Source organism: Ixodes scapularis, unplaced genomic scaffold, assembly GCF_016920785.2.
Source record: "Ixodes scapularis isolate PalLabHiFi unplaced genomic scaffold, ASM1692078v2 PGA_scaffold1__304_contigs__length_218370807, whole genome shotgun sequence".
In the NCBI taxonomy this organism is placed as follows: Eukaryota; Metazoa; Arthropoda; class Arachnida; order Ixodida; family Ixodidae; genus Ixodes; species Ixodes scapularis.
Window position 1 is genome coordinate 24,434,989 of NW_024609846.1, and position 20,460 is coordinate 24,455,448.

At 48.0% G+C, this 20,460-nt stretch overlaps 1 protein-coding gene across 1 annotated transcript; it reads left to right on the forward strand.

Moving 5' to 3' along the window:
* The first annotated feature begins 1,761 nt into the window (after window positions 1–1,761).
* On the forward strand, window positions 1,762–20,243 carry LOC8051618 (T-box transcription factor T homolog). Its single transcript, XM_040503537.1, has 4 exons — window positions 1,762–1,910; window positions 2,395–2,507; window positions 17,265–17,455; window positions 18,102–20,243. Exons 1-4 carry the CDS (start codon window positions 1,826–1,828, stop codon window positions 19,372–19,374), a joined length of 1,662 nt encoding a protein of 553 aa, XP_040359471.1. The 5' UTR covers window positions 1,762–1,825; the 3' UTR covers window positions 19,375–20,243.
* Window positions 20,244–20,460: the final 217 nt, after the last annotated feature.

Sequence of the window (20,460 nt, forward strand, 5' to 3'; positions counted from 1 at the left end):
TAGCGCACGCGACGCAGGGGAGTTTTAGAATAGCGTTTCTCCGCCGCGACGCAAAAGCCTAAGCATCTCGCGCTTGCGACGCCACCAAAATAGTCAAATTTTTATTTCACACACGAAATGATGTAACTTTAAAAGAAAACGAGTTTTTTGGTCCAGAGTAGCATTTTAATTTGTTTAAACATGAGAACACGACGCAAGCGGTTGACCGGCCGTGTCCGCTTGCGTCGCCTCGGCAAGAGAGGTCTCGTGTACTGACCTTCGCACATCGTTCCTTCGCCGTGATATGTTCGCGCGTCGCAAGCATCAAGTTGCCGGTGATCGCTGCCAAACCGTCGTCCCGTATTGAAAATTGCAGTCGCGAGGATGCCGCCGACGTCGCACTCACGACGCCGCCAAAGCAGCCGCCGACATAATCCTGGAAGCCGCCATTTTTTTTCAACTGTGCTCGTCTTGGCTTCAGCCAACTTCCCATCACGAATCCTCCTTGGAGAAGCGCAAAGACTCTTTGCGTACGCACGCTATTTCCGAGAAATAGCGCGCGCTAAATTTGCGCACGCAAAGCGCAAAACCTGGTTTGCGTTCGGAGCATGCGCAGTGGCGACGACGCTATTCTTTGCGTACGCAAAGCTTTAGCGTGCGCTATTCTAAAACTCCCTATTATCCACAAAAAAGCAGCAAACCATCACCTGCAAGGTCTGTGCCTTGTTCCTTTCTAGCTTACTTTGCGGGAAAAATCCGGAATCGCGCATTGTATAAAGCTCAATAAAGTTGGCAAGCGCTCGAGGAACTTCAACTCGTCGTGGCAAACCTAGCAGGCCTAATTTTTTTTCTGCTTTCCTTCTCCGCTCTTCTGTCGCTCTCTTCTTTGCTTCTTTGCTCTTTCGCTCGGAACCGCCGATGTCAGCGCCCAGGAATTACCACGTTCGGCTCGCGTCTTTACCCCCCTGCCCTGTGTAGAGCATCGCAATAGTCGCCTTCTGCGTGCTGCCCATTTTCGTCTGCACGGCCGTGGGACCCGTTCTGATCGTGCACCGTGTTCTCACCATGTTCTGACCAGACGCCACCCAGGCGTCCGCAGCCGCGTGACCCGACGTGTTATTCGTTCGATTGACGAGTGCTCGAAAGGCGTGTGCCACTACGCCCTCATGCCATGACGTTAAAGATAGAAGCCTCCAGCTACACTCACGAGCACACAAGAAACCACGTAGTATAGGACTCCGACCTTTGCTCCGATTCGCGTGCCATGGAGTGCGTCGGAGAGCTATACCACGTGGTTTTTAGCTGGCTCGTGACTGGACCTGGCTACCTCGTAGGTTCGGCTGTAGTGAGTAGGTTCGGCTGTGAGAAGTCCCAGAGCAGTATGGGCTGATTATCACTCTAAAGCCACAATCGCATTGTTATACATCGTGCAAAAGATAGTGTTCGCTGGAGACATGATGGCAGAATGCGGGGCGCAAGTTCGTCTGCTTCTTTTGGAGGGGTTGCGGTGACGTCAGAACGACGCCGAGTTCCGATTGGCTCCGATTGAAGGATAATGGGTAGAGCTCAAAGCAGGCTGTCTTAAAGTCTACCCACTATCCTTCAATCAGAGCCAATCATAACTCGGCGTCGTTCTGACGTCACCGCAAACCCTGCAAGGAAAACAAACTTACGCTCCGGATTAGAACGGCGACGCTAAGAAACGTCAACCATGAATCGTATCGAGAGTCTTTACGACATTATACCTTATGCGAACAATTTTTTTGCCCTTTTCAGGAAGCTGGTACCCGAACTGATAATAAAAGTTTCAGGTCTTGTTGAGGATCTGGAGTACACACTGTCCGTGATGTTTGTACCAACCGATGACGTCTACTATCTGTACCAAGACAACACCTGGGCTCCTGGAGGGGTTTTTGTAGAGGAACACTCAGGTAACTAGATTTCACCTCATAGATGCTATGAAGAGATAAATTGAATAGTGCCACCCACTTCCAAAAGTCAGCCACGTGGCAGGTGTTGCTTGTAAAATTTTATTCTTTTTAAAGCTTTTAATGTCTGTCGTCCGTTTCGTTGAAGAACTTTTCAATATACTGGTAACACTGTTTCGATGTTAGGGTTTAACCGTGAGGAGTGTGTTGTAGAGCTTCTATTTGTACTTTCTACATTAGCCAAGTGTAAATCAACAGATGATTATTATGAATACAGAGTGTCGGACAAAAAAAAACGCTAATGTTTTTCGCATTGCAAACGCAAACTATACGTTTCGTTTAAAGGCTCGAGGTCCGCTTTACTGAGGCAATAGATAGCGGCTAGGATAGAAAAAAATATACCGATGAGCTTGATTCCTCTGCGACTGCCTTCTGAGTTGAATTTCCTTGGAACTGATACTATATTTGCGCAAATCGCCGCCTTTAGCGACTGTCTACTTGCATCCTAATGGCAAGATGACGGGCAGGGAGTGGTCATCTCACTTCATCAAGTTCCCAGACCTCCGCCTGACAACTGACCCAAACGCCGTGCCGCCCAAGGTATGCTCCACCAATTCTAATTACAATACGATTCCGATCACACATGTAGCGCAACGCTAACTCTGCTTATAGATACCACGATCACTTTGCACTATCCGAGTATAGCGCTGCCTGGATGGCTAGTTAGAATCGGTTGTTGTGATGTAGATAGAATTCACTCACTACAATAGCTAAGTTTTTAGGGCCATTTATACCCTAGTTAGACTACCGCTCTTCAATGACATTTCGCAACTGTCATTGAGCAAAACTAGGTTGTCCGGTGTAACACGGTATAATAACCCCATTTGATCTTCACGTCAAGGTACGCTGTTGAAACGGAAACAAAATAAAAACTGTGGTCAACTTATTTTTTATATAGGATGCAAATGAATTAGGTATATTCACGCTTTTCATTCATTGCAAACGATTAAAATAAAATATAATTATTTTTGTTTTTAAAGTAAAGAAGCGACAATGGGAACGTTTCAGGCAAGTTCAAGCAAGGGTGACATAACGAAAGTCTTATCGGCACCGACATTACGACGGCCGCCCTCGCCAAGCTCTGGCTTCCGCGACGTGCCGCTCTAATGGCAGCTCTAGCTGGCTCGAATCGTAACTCTTCCGACAATATTTTCTCTTACGATACTTTCTAGATACCTCGCCCAATCTTTCGCAATAGTAATTGCTTCGCTGGCACTGGCCATAAGCGGCGATTGACGCCACCATCTTTAGCTCCACGACCTACTGTAGTCCTGACCTGCCCACAAAATGGCTCCCTATAGAAGGCGCTTTCGCCGATGAGGTGCTCCGCTCTGCATTGAGGGCACTCGGTAAAGGCTTTTTGAGTTAGAGTTGCGCGTCTGTATTACACGTGCCACCGCGCCGCTATTCGCCGAGATACGATCACGTGAGGAGCCGGATCAAGTGCCGTGCAGGAAAGTAGACGTTGCACGCTCCCTGCCGTACGTAGCCCTGCTTTTAAACGCGCCGCGTGCCTCGAACGTGCGGCGCCACTATTCGCCGAAATCAGTCACGTGAGGAGCAGGATCATAAACAGCCGTGCAGGAAAGACGGCCCTACGGGGATGAACGCGCAACTGAATTCGGGTAGGGAGCCTATAGACGCTTTGCAGCAGCTGTGCATGGGCGCCGCCATAACTGACCTTCAGTTTTTGTTCCCTCTTATTCCGTTCGCTTCACTTCAAGATTACCACAGCAGGACAGGTTACTGCCATTTTAGATGCCACTGTGTTCTTGTGCCCAGCATAGGCCCTTGTGAAGACCCGTCAACGCCCGCTTCAGTGGCTCGGCATCTCGGTAAGACAAGAGAAGGGCGGCTATGGCGGCTCAATCTGGCGCGTGTGTAAAGCGTCTGAACTCTAGCTTTTCTGTGTCTCCAAACGCGGTTCACGGCATGTCTCGCGCACGGTCCGCTTGGCACGCTGCTTGTCATATCTGTTTCTTGGGAGGGGGATCGGTGGCCGAGTGGTCTAGCGCACACCAGCTCGGAGCACGTGGAGCGAAAGCTCGCGCTGCAGAACCCAGGGATCCTGGGTTCGAGCCCCACCCCTGCCCGTTTCGATCTGGATGAGTATCGTACCGGCGTGCGGTCGTGTATCACTACTGCGTGGTGCACGTTAAAGACCCCAGGCTAGCGGCTGTACCGCACTGGCTAAATTTCTCATCTACAGCTGGGAGACTCGTCGCCCCTGTGAGGCAGACCAAGTTCTAGGCTGTATAAACACACACACAACCCAATTTTGTTTCTTGGGAACACCTAAAGTACCGTGGTGACAGCAGGCACCAGTGGCAGTAGCACGTAGCAGGGTGCATCGTTATCATGTTTGCTTGGATCGAAAGAGCATGTTTTTCAGGCACGGAAGCGCAAGGGAGTTTTAAAGCCCCGACAGCTCTTGTGCCATCGTCGAAATAAAGAGCGTTCTCGGATCGCTGGCTAAATTGCTTATCTACAGTGGGTAACAATGTCGCCATATTCTGGCAGACTAACCTCTTGCTGCGTCAACAACCAACGACTAATTTGAATGACTTTTGACACCCATAAATAGCCATTATGCTGGCAGTTTGCGCCTCTAGTGACGAACCTGTCATGAGACCATTGACTGGCGACCTGAACCCGCGAGGCCCGCGAGGAGAGCAGCTCAGGACCAGAGAAGGCCGCCACGCCTTCCGCGCCTTCGATTGGTATGCGGACACCCTAGGAAACAAAAATGACTGCATCTCCACGTCGTGAATGATTGGGGCGAAGCTCTGGTGGTGCTTGTCTGCGTAGACGCTGAGGCGCAGCATGCCGAGCCTTTCGTTCGTTTTCATCCATGTCAGGAAGAGAATGTGTGGTATGGAACGGCGTTATATACGCATTTGAGCATTTGACCGCAGCGCACTCTCGTCTGTAAACGTTGAGCCAATGCACGCAAAGTTTAACGCGATTATATACTCATTTGACCGCAGCGCCCTCTCTTGTATAGACGTTGAGTTGCTACGTGCAATGTTCCATCCATGACATCCCCAGCTCTTGAGTTACTACCACATCTCAGAGCCCCCTACTCGTCCCGCAGTGGTGGCCGAGTGGTTAAAACGATGGACGAGAAATCCATTAGGGTCTCCCCCGACAGGTTCGAATCCTATCGACTGCGCAAACATTTTGTTTTCATCATTTTGTTTTTGCCCTACACGAGCACGTGAACGCACGAGTACCAGCAAGACCGATGTGAGCACGGACGCCGGACGGACAGGGCTAGACCTTAAGGAGCTTTGCCCCTAGAAAGCCTCGATACAGCACCGCGAAGTCATAGCTTGACGAAACGCTGCGGCCGCGGCCATGTACTGCAAGGTGCGCGCTGGCACATCCTTCTGTGCGCAGGTCAGGATTACAGTAGGTCGTGTTTAGTTCTATTGGGGAGAACCCCATCCCTCCTTTTCACCTTATGTTGCACCGCAGCGAAGGCTATACGCGCGAGCTCATAGCGCTGGCAGCTGCGCTTAATGCACGAGAGCTTGTGCGTACGAGATGTGCCCTAGAGCAACGAGCTCGCACTTGTAGCCTTTCCTGCGGTACATCATAAGGTGAATTAAACTATAGACCTTTTTCGCATAACCTCTAACCAGCCAGTAACTGACGTACCCTCGACCTGGTGCATTTTAGATTGCCCGCTGACACAGGGTATGCAACCGCCAAGGGTATGGGCCAACCCGTATGGAAATCTTATATCTGGGCCATATCTGGCCATTATCAAACATTATATGATTATATACGGCCTATATACAGTCTTATCTGGCGTATATACAGACTTATCTGGCGTATATACAGCCTGATATGGCGTATATACAGACTTATCTGGCGTATATACAGTCTTATCTGGCATATATACAGCCTGATATGGCCTATAGACAGACTTATCTGGCGTATATACAGACTTATCTGGCGGCCGGTTTTCAATATATTAAAAAGTTAAAACAAGTATAAAATTCTTTGTTAGAAAACTCTGAATGACTTATTGTTCGCGACCTAAATGTTAGCACAAATAATTCCAAACTTCAGCTTCGACAAGCTTAAGTTTAAGATTATTTGAGCTAGTTTTCGAAGGATTTCAATGTAGCTAAATTATTTCAAAGTGTTAACATTACGCCCGAATAGACAATTTGCTAAATCCCGTAAGTGCCTCGGCCTGTACTCGAGGAATCATGGGGACGGTGTTTCTTCAGCTGCCTAGTGATCGAAAATTTTGAGCAATTCTATGGTTACACAGATTTGAGTGTAATTCGGAGTCGCCCTGAACACGTGCTGTACAGAACCCAAATACCTGCCATACCACTTTTAAAATGTCCCGCCAGTGTCAGTACTGTGCATTCCGTCCAACCTTCAACCTGGGTGAGCTGCAGACATATCTTTTACATTATTATCATTCTCGTACAACTTCAAAAACGCTGATATTAAGTTAGAAACGCTAAAAATGTCATAAACAGCTCCGCGGAATCCGAGCTAAATCCCGGTTTTGGTTGTTGTGATTTCTCAGCTTTTAAGTAATTCCTTTTAAAACAACAATCACGAGAATGATAATATGTTAAGAGATTTCGGCGGCTCAGCCTGGTTGAAGTTTGGCCAGAATGCACAATATCCTGAACGCTGCCATTGACGAAAAACTTAAAAGTGATATGATAGGTACTTGAGCCCTATGGGACGCTTGTTCACGGTGACTACGAATTACACTCGAAACTGTGTAATCATGGAATTGGTCAAAAGTAGCGATCACTAAGGAGCTGAAGGACCACCGTTTCCATAACTCCTCGAGTGCGGGCCGGGGCACTTGGGAGAATTGTAGACAATAAAAATATATAAAGTGCTGATTTCAGGCTTTTGTACTTTCGAAATGCCTGGCCAGATCTGGAATTTCCTTAATTAGCCAGATCTGGGATTTCCATATCTGGCCAGGGGTATCAGGTTATATCTGGCGTTATGAGGCTATATCTGGCAGATATACCATATCAGGTTATATGTGGCCAATTTTTGATATGGCCATATCTGAAATCTTCAGATCTGGCCAGATATAAATTTTTTGTAAGGGAAGGAGGTTAGAAGAACTAGGAGGGGGCACGTTGCAATATTGGTGAAGCCTAGTCATAAAAAGTTTAAACTATTTTGTGTCCAGCGTGACCGCAGATCTCTCTGGTGATTGGTGCGCGTGACATGTCACGTGTGAGATAGATGGTTGATTGTAGAAAGACTCCTTGCAGGCTTGCGCGCGCTCCGTCCGGTAGGTTTTATCAGATCGAAGGCTAGACTGTGGTGTATTCTAGTAGCCTATAGTAAGACGAAGGCTAGCTACGGTCACGTGATGTGGTCACGTTGGCATGGTGAGTGAGGAGAGTAAGGAGAGAAATGAGAAAGAGGCGAGGCGTCAAGGGAGCATGGCTTGTGGAGGCTACGCGGCCGACGTCATGCCCTCTCCTACCCTTCTATTCTCCATGGTATGGGCGAAGAGGCTTAAAAACGGATGTCGTGCATGAGTTAGTTCCGAGTGCTCCTATTTACTGTGCTGCAATTTCCAAAAATCTATGGTTGTCTGGCTACCACTGCGTGGTCGTCGGATGGATATATAATTTCAAAAAGCATAAGAACAATAGCAGAAAGTGTGCCATGAGCTCAAGAAGCTGCAGCGCGAGTGTGGCTGCAATGTTATCGAGCTTCGTATTTTCCCAAGAATCCTAATTTATGAAATCAGTCGATTGCGAGATTTAATCGCGAGAGATAGCTATCAGACTGAACGTCACGTTTAAGATCACGATCACTTCGAGTACGACAAGAGGACAGATTTTAATTCCCGGTGCAGGTGGTCCAATTAGGTTATCACTGCAAGCCCCATGGTATGTGAAAAATATGAAAAAGTCTACATGCCACCACTCAAGATGGAGCTATCAAATGTCGAGAGCTTACCTGCATATATATAGACTACATTAAATTGCTCATATATGCTTCGCTGTGGAAACTCAATCAAAACACCCCACCATCTTCGTCCTCGTTCTTTCCAGGCGGCAAGGTGATGGCCTGTGAGTAGCTAGCTGGATTTAACTGGACAAGCTCCAACCAAATTATTGCAGCCCACCAAGCCAAGTCTAGCCAAGTTCCCCCATACCCACACCGTTGCCTACCCAGATAGCTGTGCTGCCAGAACTAGTGACTCTAGCCAGAACTAGCCAGTATCTCTTTTTCTAAGCCGCTAGACGGCGTCGTCGGCGCCGCAATTCTCAAGATGGCGGCGCCTTTAAAGAAAAGGTCTATAACCGAGGCAGGCCAGCTCAGTTCAACATAATGATTGTTAGAGGCGCAATGACAGTTGGCGCCGCCGTGTACCTCCGGCGCATCGCGATTGCGTAAACTGTCGTGGGCTTAATGACAGTTAAAAACACTAGCGTAACTGTGGTGTTAGAAGCTTTTAAGCAGCTGTGCATGAGCGCCACCATAACCGACCTTCAATTTTTGCTTCCTCCTACTCTGTTTTCTTCACTTCATTTTCACAAGAGCAGGCAAAGTTTTGCCATTTTAGATTCTACTGTGTCCTTGTCGCCAGCCTTGGCCTTTGTGGAGCCTCGTCAATGCACGTTTCGGTGTCTAGGTACCTCGGTAAGACGAGAGAAGGTCAGCAATGTCGGCTGTAATCTGGCGCGTGTGTAAAGCGCCTATAGGAAACACGTCTAGAGGCATGAAAGCCTGTGAACAGCCTCCTCTCTTCATGTAACGTCAACACACTCGGATGATGCGAACTCAGCAAATGAGCCCGAATCGGAGCGTCGTTCAACGAAGCATTAAAGGACACGAGGCCTATGCCGAGCGCTGACAAGGCGCTCATGTCGAATCCGTGTAAGCACTTGATTTAACTCTGATGGCGCCGAAATTCTAGTGCACGGGCTCTGAATATTCTAAGTGGTGTTAGCTCAGTGCGAGCAAGCGGAAAGTTTCCGCAATGCTTCTACAACGCTTCAACAACGTGCATTTCGTATGATGACGACGTCGTTTCTGGCAGAAATTTGGGGGCTTTTAGCAAACCGTTACCGTGTTCCGCGTACCGCACTGTACTCCGTTCACCCTTAAAGCGCTCGACCTACAAAAAGGTTTTCCGCATAGTAGAAACACCCTTGTCGACACTATTCCCGTTTCTCCCTCTCCCACTCTTGATTTCACGGTGAGGGGACTCCTTTTATTGCTGCATCTTGAGGCCGGATAAGCTGGGATAAGCTCCCGGCTTATCCAGCCCCAAGATGCAGCAACAAGAAGAGTCCCCCTAACGACAAGTTAAAGTTCAGTTTCAGTTCAGTTTATTTTACCTCAAAGGCATTTCAAATGAAATGCATTACATGAGGGGGGATCAAATGACATATACAGATGGCAAAAAAGTGACAAGGTAAACAGATGGCAAAAAAGTGACAAGGACAAGGGGCCCTGCAATCATATTTAAGCGTCTACCTTTTTTGCGGTTTCCATGTCTCTTGAAGTTCGGGCAAGCCAGCGGGCACGGAGAGAGTAACTAAATATCAGTGCGTCATATTTTAACATAAAGACGCGGAAACCTCCTCCACCGACGAGGGCGACCCGCGGTACCGAAAGCGCGCAAAATATGACGTCTTTGGTCCTTGGCTTACTACTGGTCAGAGCCGCTAAAAGCCTCTTTTTAGTCGAAATACAAAATATAAGTGGCGCGAACCGTTTCAATTACTTATAAAAGTAGTTTTTGTTCACTATTTTAGATGAGAAAAGAAAGAAATGCAGCTTATAAAGTACGGAAACAAGAAATGACCCGTCGACATACCCGCCACCAAGCGGTGGAAAAGGCGGCGCATACTAGAAAGAAGTAGTGGTATCAGGCGCCGACACGGAAAGGTCCCGGATGTACGCGACAGCGCTGCGGTCGTATGGGCAGGAGGATTCGACCGGCTCCGAGCCTTCCGAAGGCCTTCGGCGAGATGCTTTGTCTTGCGGTTTGGCCGTTTCGCGGTATGGCAGCGCGAAGTGGCTCCCACTCTGAACCGATATTTACCCCGTGTTTGCTGTCGTTTGTGGCCAATGAAGTGTCATGCCGAATTAGTGTTTAATCACGCAGCAAATGCAATGAGAGCCGCTCTGGCTGCCCGCTGCATACAGCCTGTCCAGAACATGCTTTAGTGGCGCCCTCTCGCGCCGTCGACACGGAATGCGGCAGCCGAGAGCGCTCGCGATGAGCTCACTACCCCTCCTCTAGTTCACGGCCGCTCAAGCAACCAAGGACGTCATGAGGGAGGTTATTTTTTGCTTGTTTTTGTAATTTTGATTTGCCTATAACTTTTAAAATAAAGCGAATTTCAAGAAAATAAAAGTTACACTAAGTTACTACGTTCAGTGCGCTCAGGTTTGGTGCAAATTAAAAATTAGTAAAAAAGTGCTTGCAGGGCCCCTTTAAGAGTGGGAGAGGCAGAAGTGGGAAGGTTGGCGAGAAGGATTTTCCTATCCTGCGGAAGATGATTTTGCAGGTCGGCCTTTATGCTGAGACTAGAAGCTCCGCCTTCCGCGCGAGCTTTCTGCCCATGCTAACACAAGTGCGAACGCGCAGGAACGCGCGACCAAAGCACTGCGGAAGTTAGCGAGCTCGCGCTGAAGGCCGAGCTTCTAGTCTCAGCTGAAGAGTGCACGGAGTGTAGCATGCTCCTATAGAAGCATGCTATACTCCGCTGTCACGGTATCAGCCAGGCGCGCGCTCAGAAGCATGCTTCGAAGGATCCAATAGTGCGGTACACGGAACATGGTAACGGTTTGCTAAAAGTCTCTAAAGACAGGAAGCCTGCTCTTACCGCTCATTCACACTGGAAGCGGATCCGCGTTCGCAACCGCTTTGCGAACGCGGATCCGCTTCCAGTGTGAAGGAGCGGTTAGTGTGCGCAGCGAAGAGCGTGTTCCAATATGGTGTTCAATGAAACCCAGAGAGCATAGGAACTATTCACTGGCAGCAATTGTTATCTGCGCGACTGCTGAGCGCGTGCTCATGGCGAGCTTCCAGCTTCTACATTTCTTTTCCAACGTGCATTCCACCGCATTAAAATTGCCGATCTTAGCAGACTATTAAAGGGCAACTCCGCTCAATTACGAAAATTTTGGTAAAATGAATTGATTTCACAATAAAAATCACTAATAAAAGACCCCTCTTTTACACCGCGAAAAATGAGATATATTTTGTGAAATCTTACTTTAAAGATGACCAGAAATCGAAAACAAAATTTGGACTTTGTCTAGCAACAATTGCCTTAGGCCGCCAACGACATGGCTATGAAGTGGTACGCGGTGTCACGTGATCCTCCACCGAACGACTGGCAGGATGGGGGCGGGCGTGTGCCAGGCGCCAGTGACGTCTGCACCGCACTCTTCATTACGTTTTGGTGTGTTTGACATTCGACGACGTCTGAACAACCGGGCCTTCAATCTGCGCACGTAGTGTGAAGAAAACTCCGAGAGACAGTAATCACAAATGGTGAGACGACGACGGTGGTTGGGACGCGGGAGACGGCGGGACGTCCGGAAGGCTCCCAAGAAACGCGCTGCGCAGGAGCGTTACGCCACACCGCTGAGCGCCGAGGGGAAACGCTGCTGACGTCACCCCTTACGCTTTCCCGGAGAAGTAAAAGTGTCCCACAGAGGTCACTACTCGGGCCATTGTTGTTTTTAATATTGATTAATGACATTCAGACTGGAGTTCCTGCCAAGTTGCGACTGTTTGCGGATGATTGCATTCTTTTTCATAAAATTAAGAGTTACGCCGACTGTGAAATACTACGTTGTTCTTTAGAAAATAATCGTGTGGTGCAGAGATTGCCAAAACTCTGTGTATGTCCATCACTCGAAAAAATTAGACTTTTACCACTCCATGTGACGCCGAATTAGAGCGCAGCTCTTGAAGAGGAGGAGGGGAGGGTACGGAGGGGAGGGTATGCCCCTCCTCCTCCTGTGCTCCTCCCCTGTTTCTCCTCCACCCTCATTTCCTCCTCTTCCTCCTCCTCTCTTGAGGTATTTGAAGCGGCACACAGTTTACCGATTTCGTCTGACGTGCCACAGAGATCGATGGGTACAACACTGGCCGGTAGCCATTTAGATGGCCACTTGGGTAGCGGGTACACCACGTTTTCATACGTGCCTCTGTGATTTATGAATGGTGATATCACTTGCGTGCACAAAGGGTAGCTGCCATCTCCCCTCCTCCTCCTCTCCTACCCGCGCGTTGCATCATGGGACGTTTCCCATAATAGAACGCGCGCGACCCTCGTGACGTCACATGTGACGTCATTATGGGACGTTTCCCATAATGCACCGCGCGGTTACGCCGACGGCGACGCCGCTCAAGCTCGAAACGGGCGCCTAAGAGCTGCGCTCTAAAAAGGACTTTATTTTCTTTAATTATGTTGTCGGCAGTCATAATCTACCTAGAGTGTCCTCTTATAGACCGACACGCGGCGCGACTCTGTTTAGTCACTTTGTTGTGTGGAGTCCGCTCACTGATGACGTTGTAGAGAGACTCCGACTTTATTTGTGCGTCGTATTTCCTGCCAACATATGTCGTATGTTATGTCCGACTATTTGAGCTCGCTACCCGACCCTGAACGGCAGCGGTAGTGGAGAACTGTGCTTGGACGGCGTTACCTTCGAGGATCCGTACGCCGTAAACAAGGCCTGCTGGACTTCTGATATGAAATTGCTGCCACCGACGTCGATGGCTCACGTTGTCGTTTATTTCGTTTTCTCGCCAAGCCAGTTCACGGCCGACACGGTGCAGCTGTACAGGTCACTGGAGGCCTACAATTACTTCGAGCCGCTTTCCACGCTGCCGGCTGCATCAGCGGACTGTCCGTCTGCGAAAGTGTATTTAATAATTGATTAAATGCACATAGCGTCCTTTGAGTCGAGGTATTATATTTTTCCTACCCTCATGACAACAAGGCACGACAAGCGGTAAGGCTTTGTCCGTTTTCCTGCCCATCTCCTTCCGACAATGGGCTTTTTCCGCAAATGTTGGGCGCCATCTATCGGCAAGCAGGAGAGGCTTTTTTGATGGCGTGCCTTGCTTCCGGTTCTGCCGTCTCCAAGCTATGTTGGCTGTCTGAACGCGGTCAGGAAATGCGCGCCTGCTCAGCGTTTGTTTTTCCTCTATCCAACACAATCGACGAGCAGATTTGTTTTCAATTAATGCGTTAGTTACGGACGACCTCACCCGTTTGTACACTTTTTTTTTTTTTTTGCGAATGAATCGACGACTGACTTCGCCGTGGCGCCCGTTGTGACTGACGACACCGTTGAAGCTCTCTTCGACCTATGAGAAAGTACAAATGGTAACTTAAACTAGGATTCACGTCATACACAGTATACCGCCAGTAAATTCAGAAAATATGCGAGCCCAAGTTACAGTGAAGGAACGCGTTTTTTTTTAGTTGCAAGCTATTTGTTTACTTTGCTCGAAAATTTTAATTGGCAAGATGTATTCTCATAAATGTGAAAGCTTTCTCTAAACCGTCCGAAAAACACCGGCGCCTGAACGTACCAATTTAATTCTCATTAAAGGTGTATTTTTGGTGGTGGATTTCACCTTGTAAAATTTCAACGCGTAGCTCCATTTCTATTATAAATTGAGACCAACATACTTGGCCGGGTCAACGGCGGACCGTTTCTCGTTTGCGAGCGCCGCTGGCCCTGGCGAGTTTGTCGGTCTCGTTTTTCACTGAAAAAAAAACAAAAAAAAGACGCCATTGTGAGATTTCACAATGTCGAATTCATTACTAAAATACATGTTTAATAAATATCTAAGATTAATACCTGCAGCCACCGATTTCTTAACGAGCCTCGTCATTGATGTCACCCCACTTCAGGCTACAGCTGTGTGTGACTGTAGGTCCTGAAGAAAAAACACAAAATTGGCCACACCTGTTTGCTTTTTTTTCTTTATTTTAGTGTAGTGCCTGTAGACAATGTTGCAAACTTTTTTTGTTTACTCGATACATACACGAGGACAACACATCAAGAGGATTGTTTCCTCTTTCTTATTTAGCCACAAGCCCAGCACATGCGGTCGTGGTATAGTGATAGATCTGCTCCCATTTCACTTTCTGGGTGTGCACGTAGCGACAAACTGTGCAGCATAGCCACTTTACCTCAATGATTTATAAATATTTGAAAACTGTGGGTTATTCTAATGTTTACAACAACCAAAAAGCAGACAGGCAGTTTGCATAGCAACGCGAGACCGTCACATTTGTAAACAAAAAAGTGTGCCAGGGAAACGCACTATCCTAGAAATGCCAACTCCAAGGCGCTCGCTCTGCGTGGCACATAAGTGAAAGGACAGTATAACTAACCAATCTGCTAACTTGTATTCACACACAAATAAAAAATGAAGGAACAAAAGCAAGAACCTTCCTTGAAGTGGCAACTGCAAACGCGGGAGTGCTTTGAAAGCTGCCTTTACGAGCCGTCCGCATTGTATCGCTGGATCGCCCGAATCTAGAGCTGCCGCTTCGTCGAGTGCAGGCTAGTAGAAGGAAACCCAAAGAAGCTTAAATCGCGACAACGCTTGCTGTCGTTGCTGCAGTCAACAACGAAACAGCGCTAGAGCCTGTCGGAGAGCTTCGAAACGCGCGACCACCGCTGCCTCCTGCAGCCCCGAGCCGGACGTACCACGCCACCAAAAATGGCGGACTCCTGTCTGCTGCTGGCGCGCATGCGCCATGGAAACCCCCGAAGAGGCCCATTGCTTGGTTGTTGCTTTCTGCGCGAACACCGTGGGAACAAAATCTGGGTGATCTCGATCAGACGACGGTTTCTCTGCACGTAAGCAAGCCTTGGGGCGGAGATTGAAGTAGAAACCCCACTTGCCTTCAAGAAAGTGCTTGCCGCACGAACGGTCGTCCTTGCGAGGCGACCATTCTTTTCGATCCACGAATATTATCCAACTTCTGCGCTTTTCAGAGTACTCCGGGAACTTGTGGAAACTCACCCTGCTACTTTTGCTGTACCCCTCGATGGAATTAACGGCTACACAGCCGTAAATCACACCAAAAGCAGGCTGAAATGCTCTGACGCCCATGCAAAACGTGCTCCTTTCTGACCACACCACCGGGCTCCGGCGAGATCGCAGCACCGCCGCAGCTCCGTGACGTCAAGCCCGAGTGTCGGTCTATAAGTATACCTCGGTCACCAACGTCCGACCTGGTTACAGCCTTAGGTTGAGCTAGTTGGTACATATTAGTGATCTCTATTTCTGTAAATTCAAGCTGACTCATCACTAACACGTCTGACTTGAACTTAAATACGCATATTGACCAAATTATTGTAAGAGAAGTACATAAACTTGGATTTTCCGCAGGAATTCTGAACGTGGATCATATGATACTAAGTTGTTGTTATATAAAATGCTTATTAGACCTAGTACGCTAGGAGTGTCTGGGACTCGCACGCGCCTTGTAACATAGCTAATTTAGAAAGTATTCAGAGGCTTGCAGCGCGTTCTATTTATAATATGTATTCTTCCTATGTATCTCCCACAGACTTGTGTTCTAGAGCAGGACTTGGAACGTTACATGTGACAAGAAAACTAAATCGGCTGAAATTGCCTTATTTAATTGCAAGCAATGAGCTCGGAAAAAACGAAAATTGCTACCTTGAATGTTTTTGCCCAAAGTAACCAAATATTCCCACCAGAAGACTCTCAAACCATATAAATATAATAATGATTAATTTAAATACTCCTTCATTCCTAGAGAAGTAATTGACTGGAACAACCTGCCACTCAATGTTGTTAATGCAGCCACCTATTCTGATTTTAGAGCGCAGTTCTTAGGCGCCCGTTTCCGTGTTGAGCAGCGTCGGCGTATCCGCGCATCCGCGCGTCGCATTATGGGTCGTCTCCACACTAAGGTCGGCGGGGAAATTTTCCTGATAAATTTAGCGGGAAAATTTCCCCACTAAATCTAGTGGAAAAATTTTCGATAAATTTTTCGCTATATCTAGCGGAAATATTTCCCCGCAATATTTAGCGGGGCAATTTTCGATAACTTTAGCGGGACATTTATCAAAAATTTTCCCGCTAAATTGGAAGGGAGCAAAAGAGGAGGAGGGTAAGTTAAAGAGGGAAAGAGGGGCACAACCTCCCCTCCTCCTCCTCAAGAGCTGCGCTCTAATTCGGCATTACAGAGAATGGTAAACGTCTTTCATTCTTCTGCAATGTTCTTTGTCAATGAGTGCACCATGCAATATTTGTATTTATGTGCGTTCCACTCCTGCTACGGTATGTAAAGAGGTGAGCACTATGAATAAACAAACAAAAAAAACAAAAAAGGGGGCAACGATGATAACGGTTAGATCAATGTTGGCTACGCCAATGCCGTAATCTCGACTGCGCTGTTCGTTGCGCCTCAAGTCGCGCGCTAAAAGCAATTTATTGTGTGTATGTTTATACAGCCGGAAGTTAGTCTGCCTCAGTGGACGTCTGGTTTCTCAGCTGTAGATGAGAAATTTAGCCAGTGCGATATCAACCGCTAGCCTGTGGAGTCTTTAACGTGCACCGCGCAGTAGTGATACACGACCGGACGCCGGTACGATGCTCATCCAGATTGAAACAGGCAGGGGCGGGGATTGAACCCAAGATCCCTGGGTTCTGCAGCGCGAGCTATCGCTCCACGCGTTCCGAGTTGGTGTGCGCTAGCGCACTTGCCCACTCGGGCACCGATCCCCCCAATTCGGCCCCTTGAGTCGGTCGATTTCGATAACTTGACGGGTTGCAAAGTTTGAAGGACCGTTAAGAAACATTTAGAAAGAACTATGTCGTAATATTTGACGTGTGGTCTTCCTAGCTGATACTGAAGAGCACTGCATTTTCTTTTGTTTTCAAAAACGATACTGAAGCGGAGTTACCCTCTGATGTGATCTCGTACTAAGCATGCACTTTAAACATCATCCTCAAATACATACGGCGTCCAGTGAATAGCCTCTATAAATTTAAGTGAAGGAGCAACCTAAACCATGAGCGTTTGAAATATACTGGCCGACGCCTCCTGCGCAAATTGGCCGTAGGTGCGCATGCGTTGCAATGCTGGGTGGCAAAAAGGACTCCTACTGTAACACGGCCCATTAACCATGGCACCCTGATCAAGCAGTTGGAAGCTCTCTGAAATATTGGCTCTCTAGGGTAACCCACCGGACGATGCACTTAGAGAGTCAGGATGAGTTCTAAAACGAGGGAACGACTTTGATGCCCAGATGTTCGTGGATCAGCGCCGGTACTACCAGACAGTCATCGTGTTCACCGGCGGGGACGGAACCTGGGTGCTGAAGCTCCCTGAGCTCCGGTTCATGGCGGTGCCGTCGATCCACAACCCGCACGTGAAAGAGCTGAAGGCCAGAAGGAGCGAGGAGCCCCCGCCGAAGACGAGACGCGTATCTCGAAAGGCGTAAGTTATAGCTATAGCCTATAAGCCAGTTTTCGATCGTGTACACATAACGCGGTATTATGTGAAGTGAAATTTGAGCGTTGGACAGCAAGTCGGTCGCTCTCTCTCCAGGCGTGCATAGTATCTGTTGTACGTTTCGGGATTTCTGACAGTGCCTGGATAAAGGTGGACGCTGCTAAAAATCCTTTTTACGCTGGCAAGGCGAGCGTCCCATGTATTTTGATAATCCAGATGTGATGCGAATACAAATCCTAGTCATTCGTAACGCCACATGAGCTTATAAACATATCGCAAAAGTTGACTCAGCAGATTGTAAGAACCTAAATCATAGCCTCGAAGCCTCAGAATCGCAGTCTACACTTTGCTAAAGACTTGACTGAGCTCCTTCTGAGCCAAATCATCAGCGCTTATTTACATCTCTTCTGAATGTCGGATGTCGCTCTGGGGCTTTCAGCAGGTCCCTCTTCAAACTTGTATAAAATCATCTCTTAAGAACATAATAAGAGCTAACACTTCAGTCAGGTGTCTTGGCAACCTTTCTAGTCGCCCCCTCAATTGCTTTTTAATTTGTAGCACTGTTTAATTTATAGCTTTTACTCACACTGGAGTGCCGCCAAATGTAAGCGTTTGTCTTTCCTATCAGTAGCGACGGGGCGTCCAGCAGTCGAACCCCCTCGCAGCGAACCCAGCCCCAGGAGGGCCAACACCCTTCGGGGAAGAACATCCCTACTCCGACACCACAGAGTGACTCCGCAGCTTCTGACGTCTCCTCCCCGATGCTCGCTCTGTCCGGACGTCAGCCTGCGGGAACCAGCAGCATCCCGCCCACTTCTTTCGTTCTGACCCCACGTGACGTGCCCCGTGACCTTAGACCTTCTACCTCTGCACATGCTGTTACTAGCTTCATCCAGCCACCTCCCCCTGCTAGGGGCCCAAGTGACTTGTTCTGTGACCATCGACCAGGAATAGCAACTCTCTCCGCATATTGTAGAACCAGCTGCATTCAGCCACTTCCTCTTGTTATTGCCTCAAGTGAAGTGTCCTGTGGCCTTGGAGCTCAAACGGCCCCTTTCTCTGCACAAGATAGGACCAGCTGCATTCAGCCTGCTTCTGGTCTAGCCTCAAGTGACCAGTCCCGTGATGTTGAACCTCTAACGGACCCCTTCTCTGCACATGCAAGAGCCAGTTGCACCATCTCACCTCCTCGTGTTTCAGGTGACCTGCCCCGTGACCTTGAACCTCCAACGGACCCCTTCGCTGCGCTTGCTAGAACCAGCTGCATCCCTCCAACTCCTTCTGCTCTTGCCTTAAGTAACGTGTTCCGTGACCCTGATCCTCGAATGGACCCTTTTTCTGCACATAATAGAGCTAGCTGCATCCTGCCACCTTTTCCTGCTCTAATATCAAGGGACGTGTTTCCTGACTTTGGACCTCAAACAGACCCCCTCGCTGCACATCCGAGAGCCAGTTGCACCATGTCACCTCCTGGTGCTTCAGGTGACCTGCCCCGTGACCTTGGACCTCGAGCGGAACCCTTCTTTGTCCAACCCACTGCCGTCACATCTTACCCAGGATATGTCAGCGAGTACGAAAAATATTTCATTGTGTCGTCTACGACGGATAGTACGGAACACGCCCCACAACTTCCAAGTTTCGGCTTGGAGTACGCGGCTGGCGAAGAGACCCGCAGTTTGGTCGAAGTCCCGGTCGAGATGGCAGCATCCAGGGGTCCCACTTCCGAAGAATCCCATTCTCAATTAGCTACCGCTTGCGCGCATGACGGTGGACCTAGCCACGTCTCCCTTGCAGGATCATCCCAAGCTTTCGCTCAACATCCCGGGGCTTTAGATCTTGTGGTTTCGGAACTTTGGGACGAAGAGGACTACATTCCCGAGACCGACCACAATAAAGAACCATAGTTCAGGAATCCAGTTCTCAACACTGAACATTCTGGATCTTGATTGACACTTGTGCTGACGTATCGTTAACGTGGGACGAAGATTTGTGTATCAAACGAACATTTTTAGTGACCTTCGATCATTCTGTAGGGCATTTCAATATAGTTTGTTTTCTTTTTTTATGTAAGGCGTATATGTGCTTGAACTGCGCGTTTTATGCATTGGACGAGCTCGCCGCTTGGCATTGAGATTTGTGGAAATGTTTTAGTCAATATTCAACAAATAGTTTCCTGCTTTTATATCTAATGAACTTTGTTTTACTTGTACGCTCCGAACGATATCATTTAGTAAGCCTTTCCTATAATCCAACTTTCACTGATCCAGAGTAACAAAAACATGTCCAGAGTACACGCAATGTGGTGTTTATTTAACATGATGGTAAGCCCCGAGATTGGAAGAGAACAGTATTAAGACATGTAATAAGACAGACGCTTTGTTCACCCTCTCCCCACCCCCTTCCCGTCATCTATTATTTGTCCTCTTACATTTTCAGTTTAGTTTTCCCGCAGTCTTGGGTTTTACTATCCTGTACAGAGAAATAACTGCAGTTGCCACGTAATACATAGTTCATGCTCACTTGAGTTTGCAGTTTTATCTGTATATGGTATACGTAAACGAAAATACAATCAACCTGGAAGCTTATATTTAGTTTAATATGCAATAGAGGTTTCATTTTAATTGGCTCTTGAGCCTTCTTTCCTGAATATAATCAGTAGGTTTTTTTGTGGTATGTCTGCAAGTTTTCTCAATGTTTGTGGCGAGCGCTGCATTGATGTCGTTTTCTGTGGGAAATATGATCAATATTGAATAAACTCATGATAGTTTACTGTGAGATCGAGTGAGACGGTGTTTTTGTAAGCTTATAAGGGTATGTATGAGATCATGGCAGTGTGATGTACCGGTTCATTTTGGGATATTGCAAGAATATATATCTTTAATTGTTTAAGCTACAATTGGTTGGTTTTACGAGAAGCGTGTTTTCTTGTCTGCGACCGCGCCCAGTCTGTTGCATCTCCGTGGCTCGCCACTCCCGGTGTCTCCCCTCCC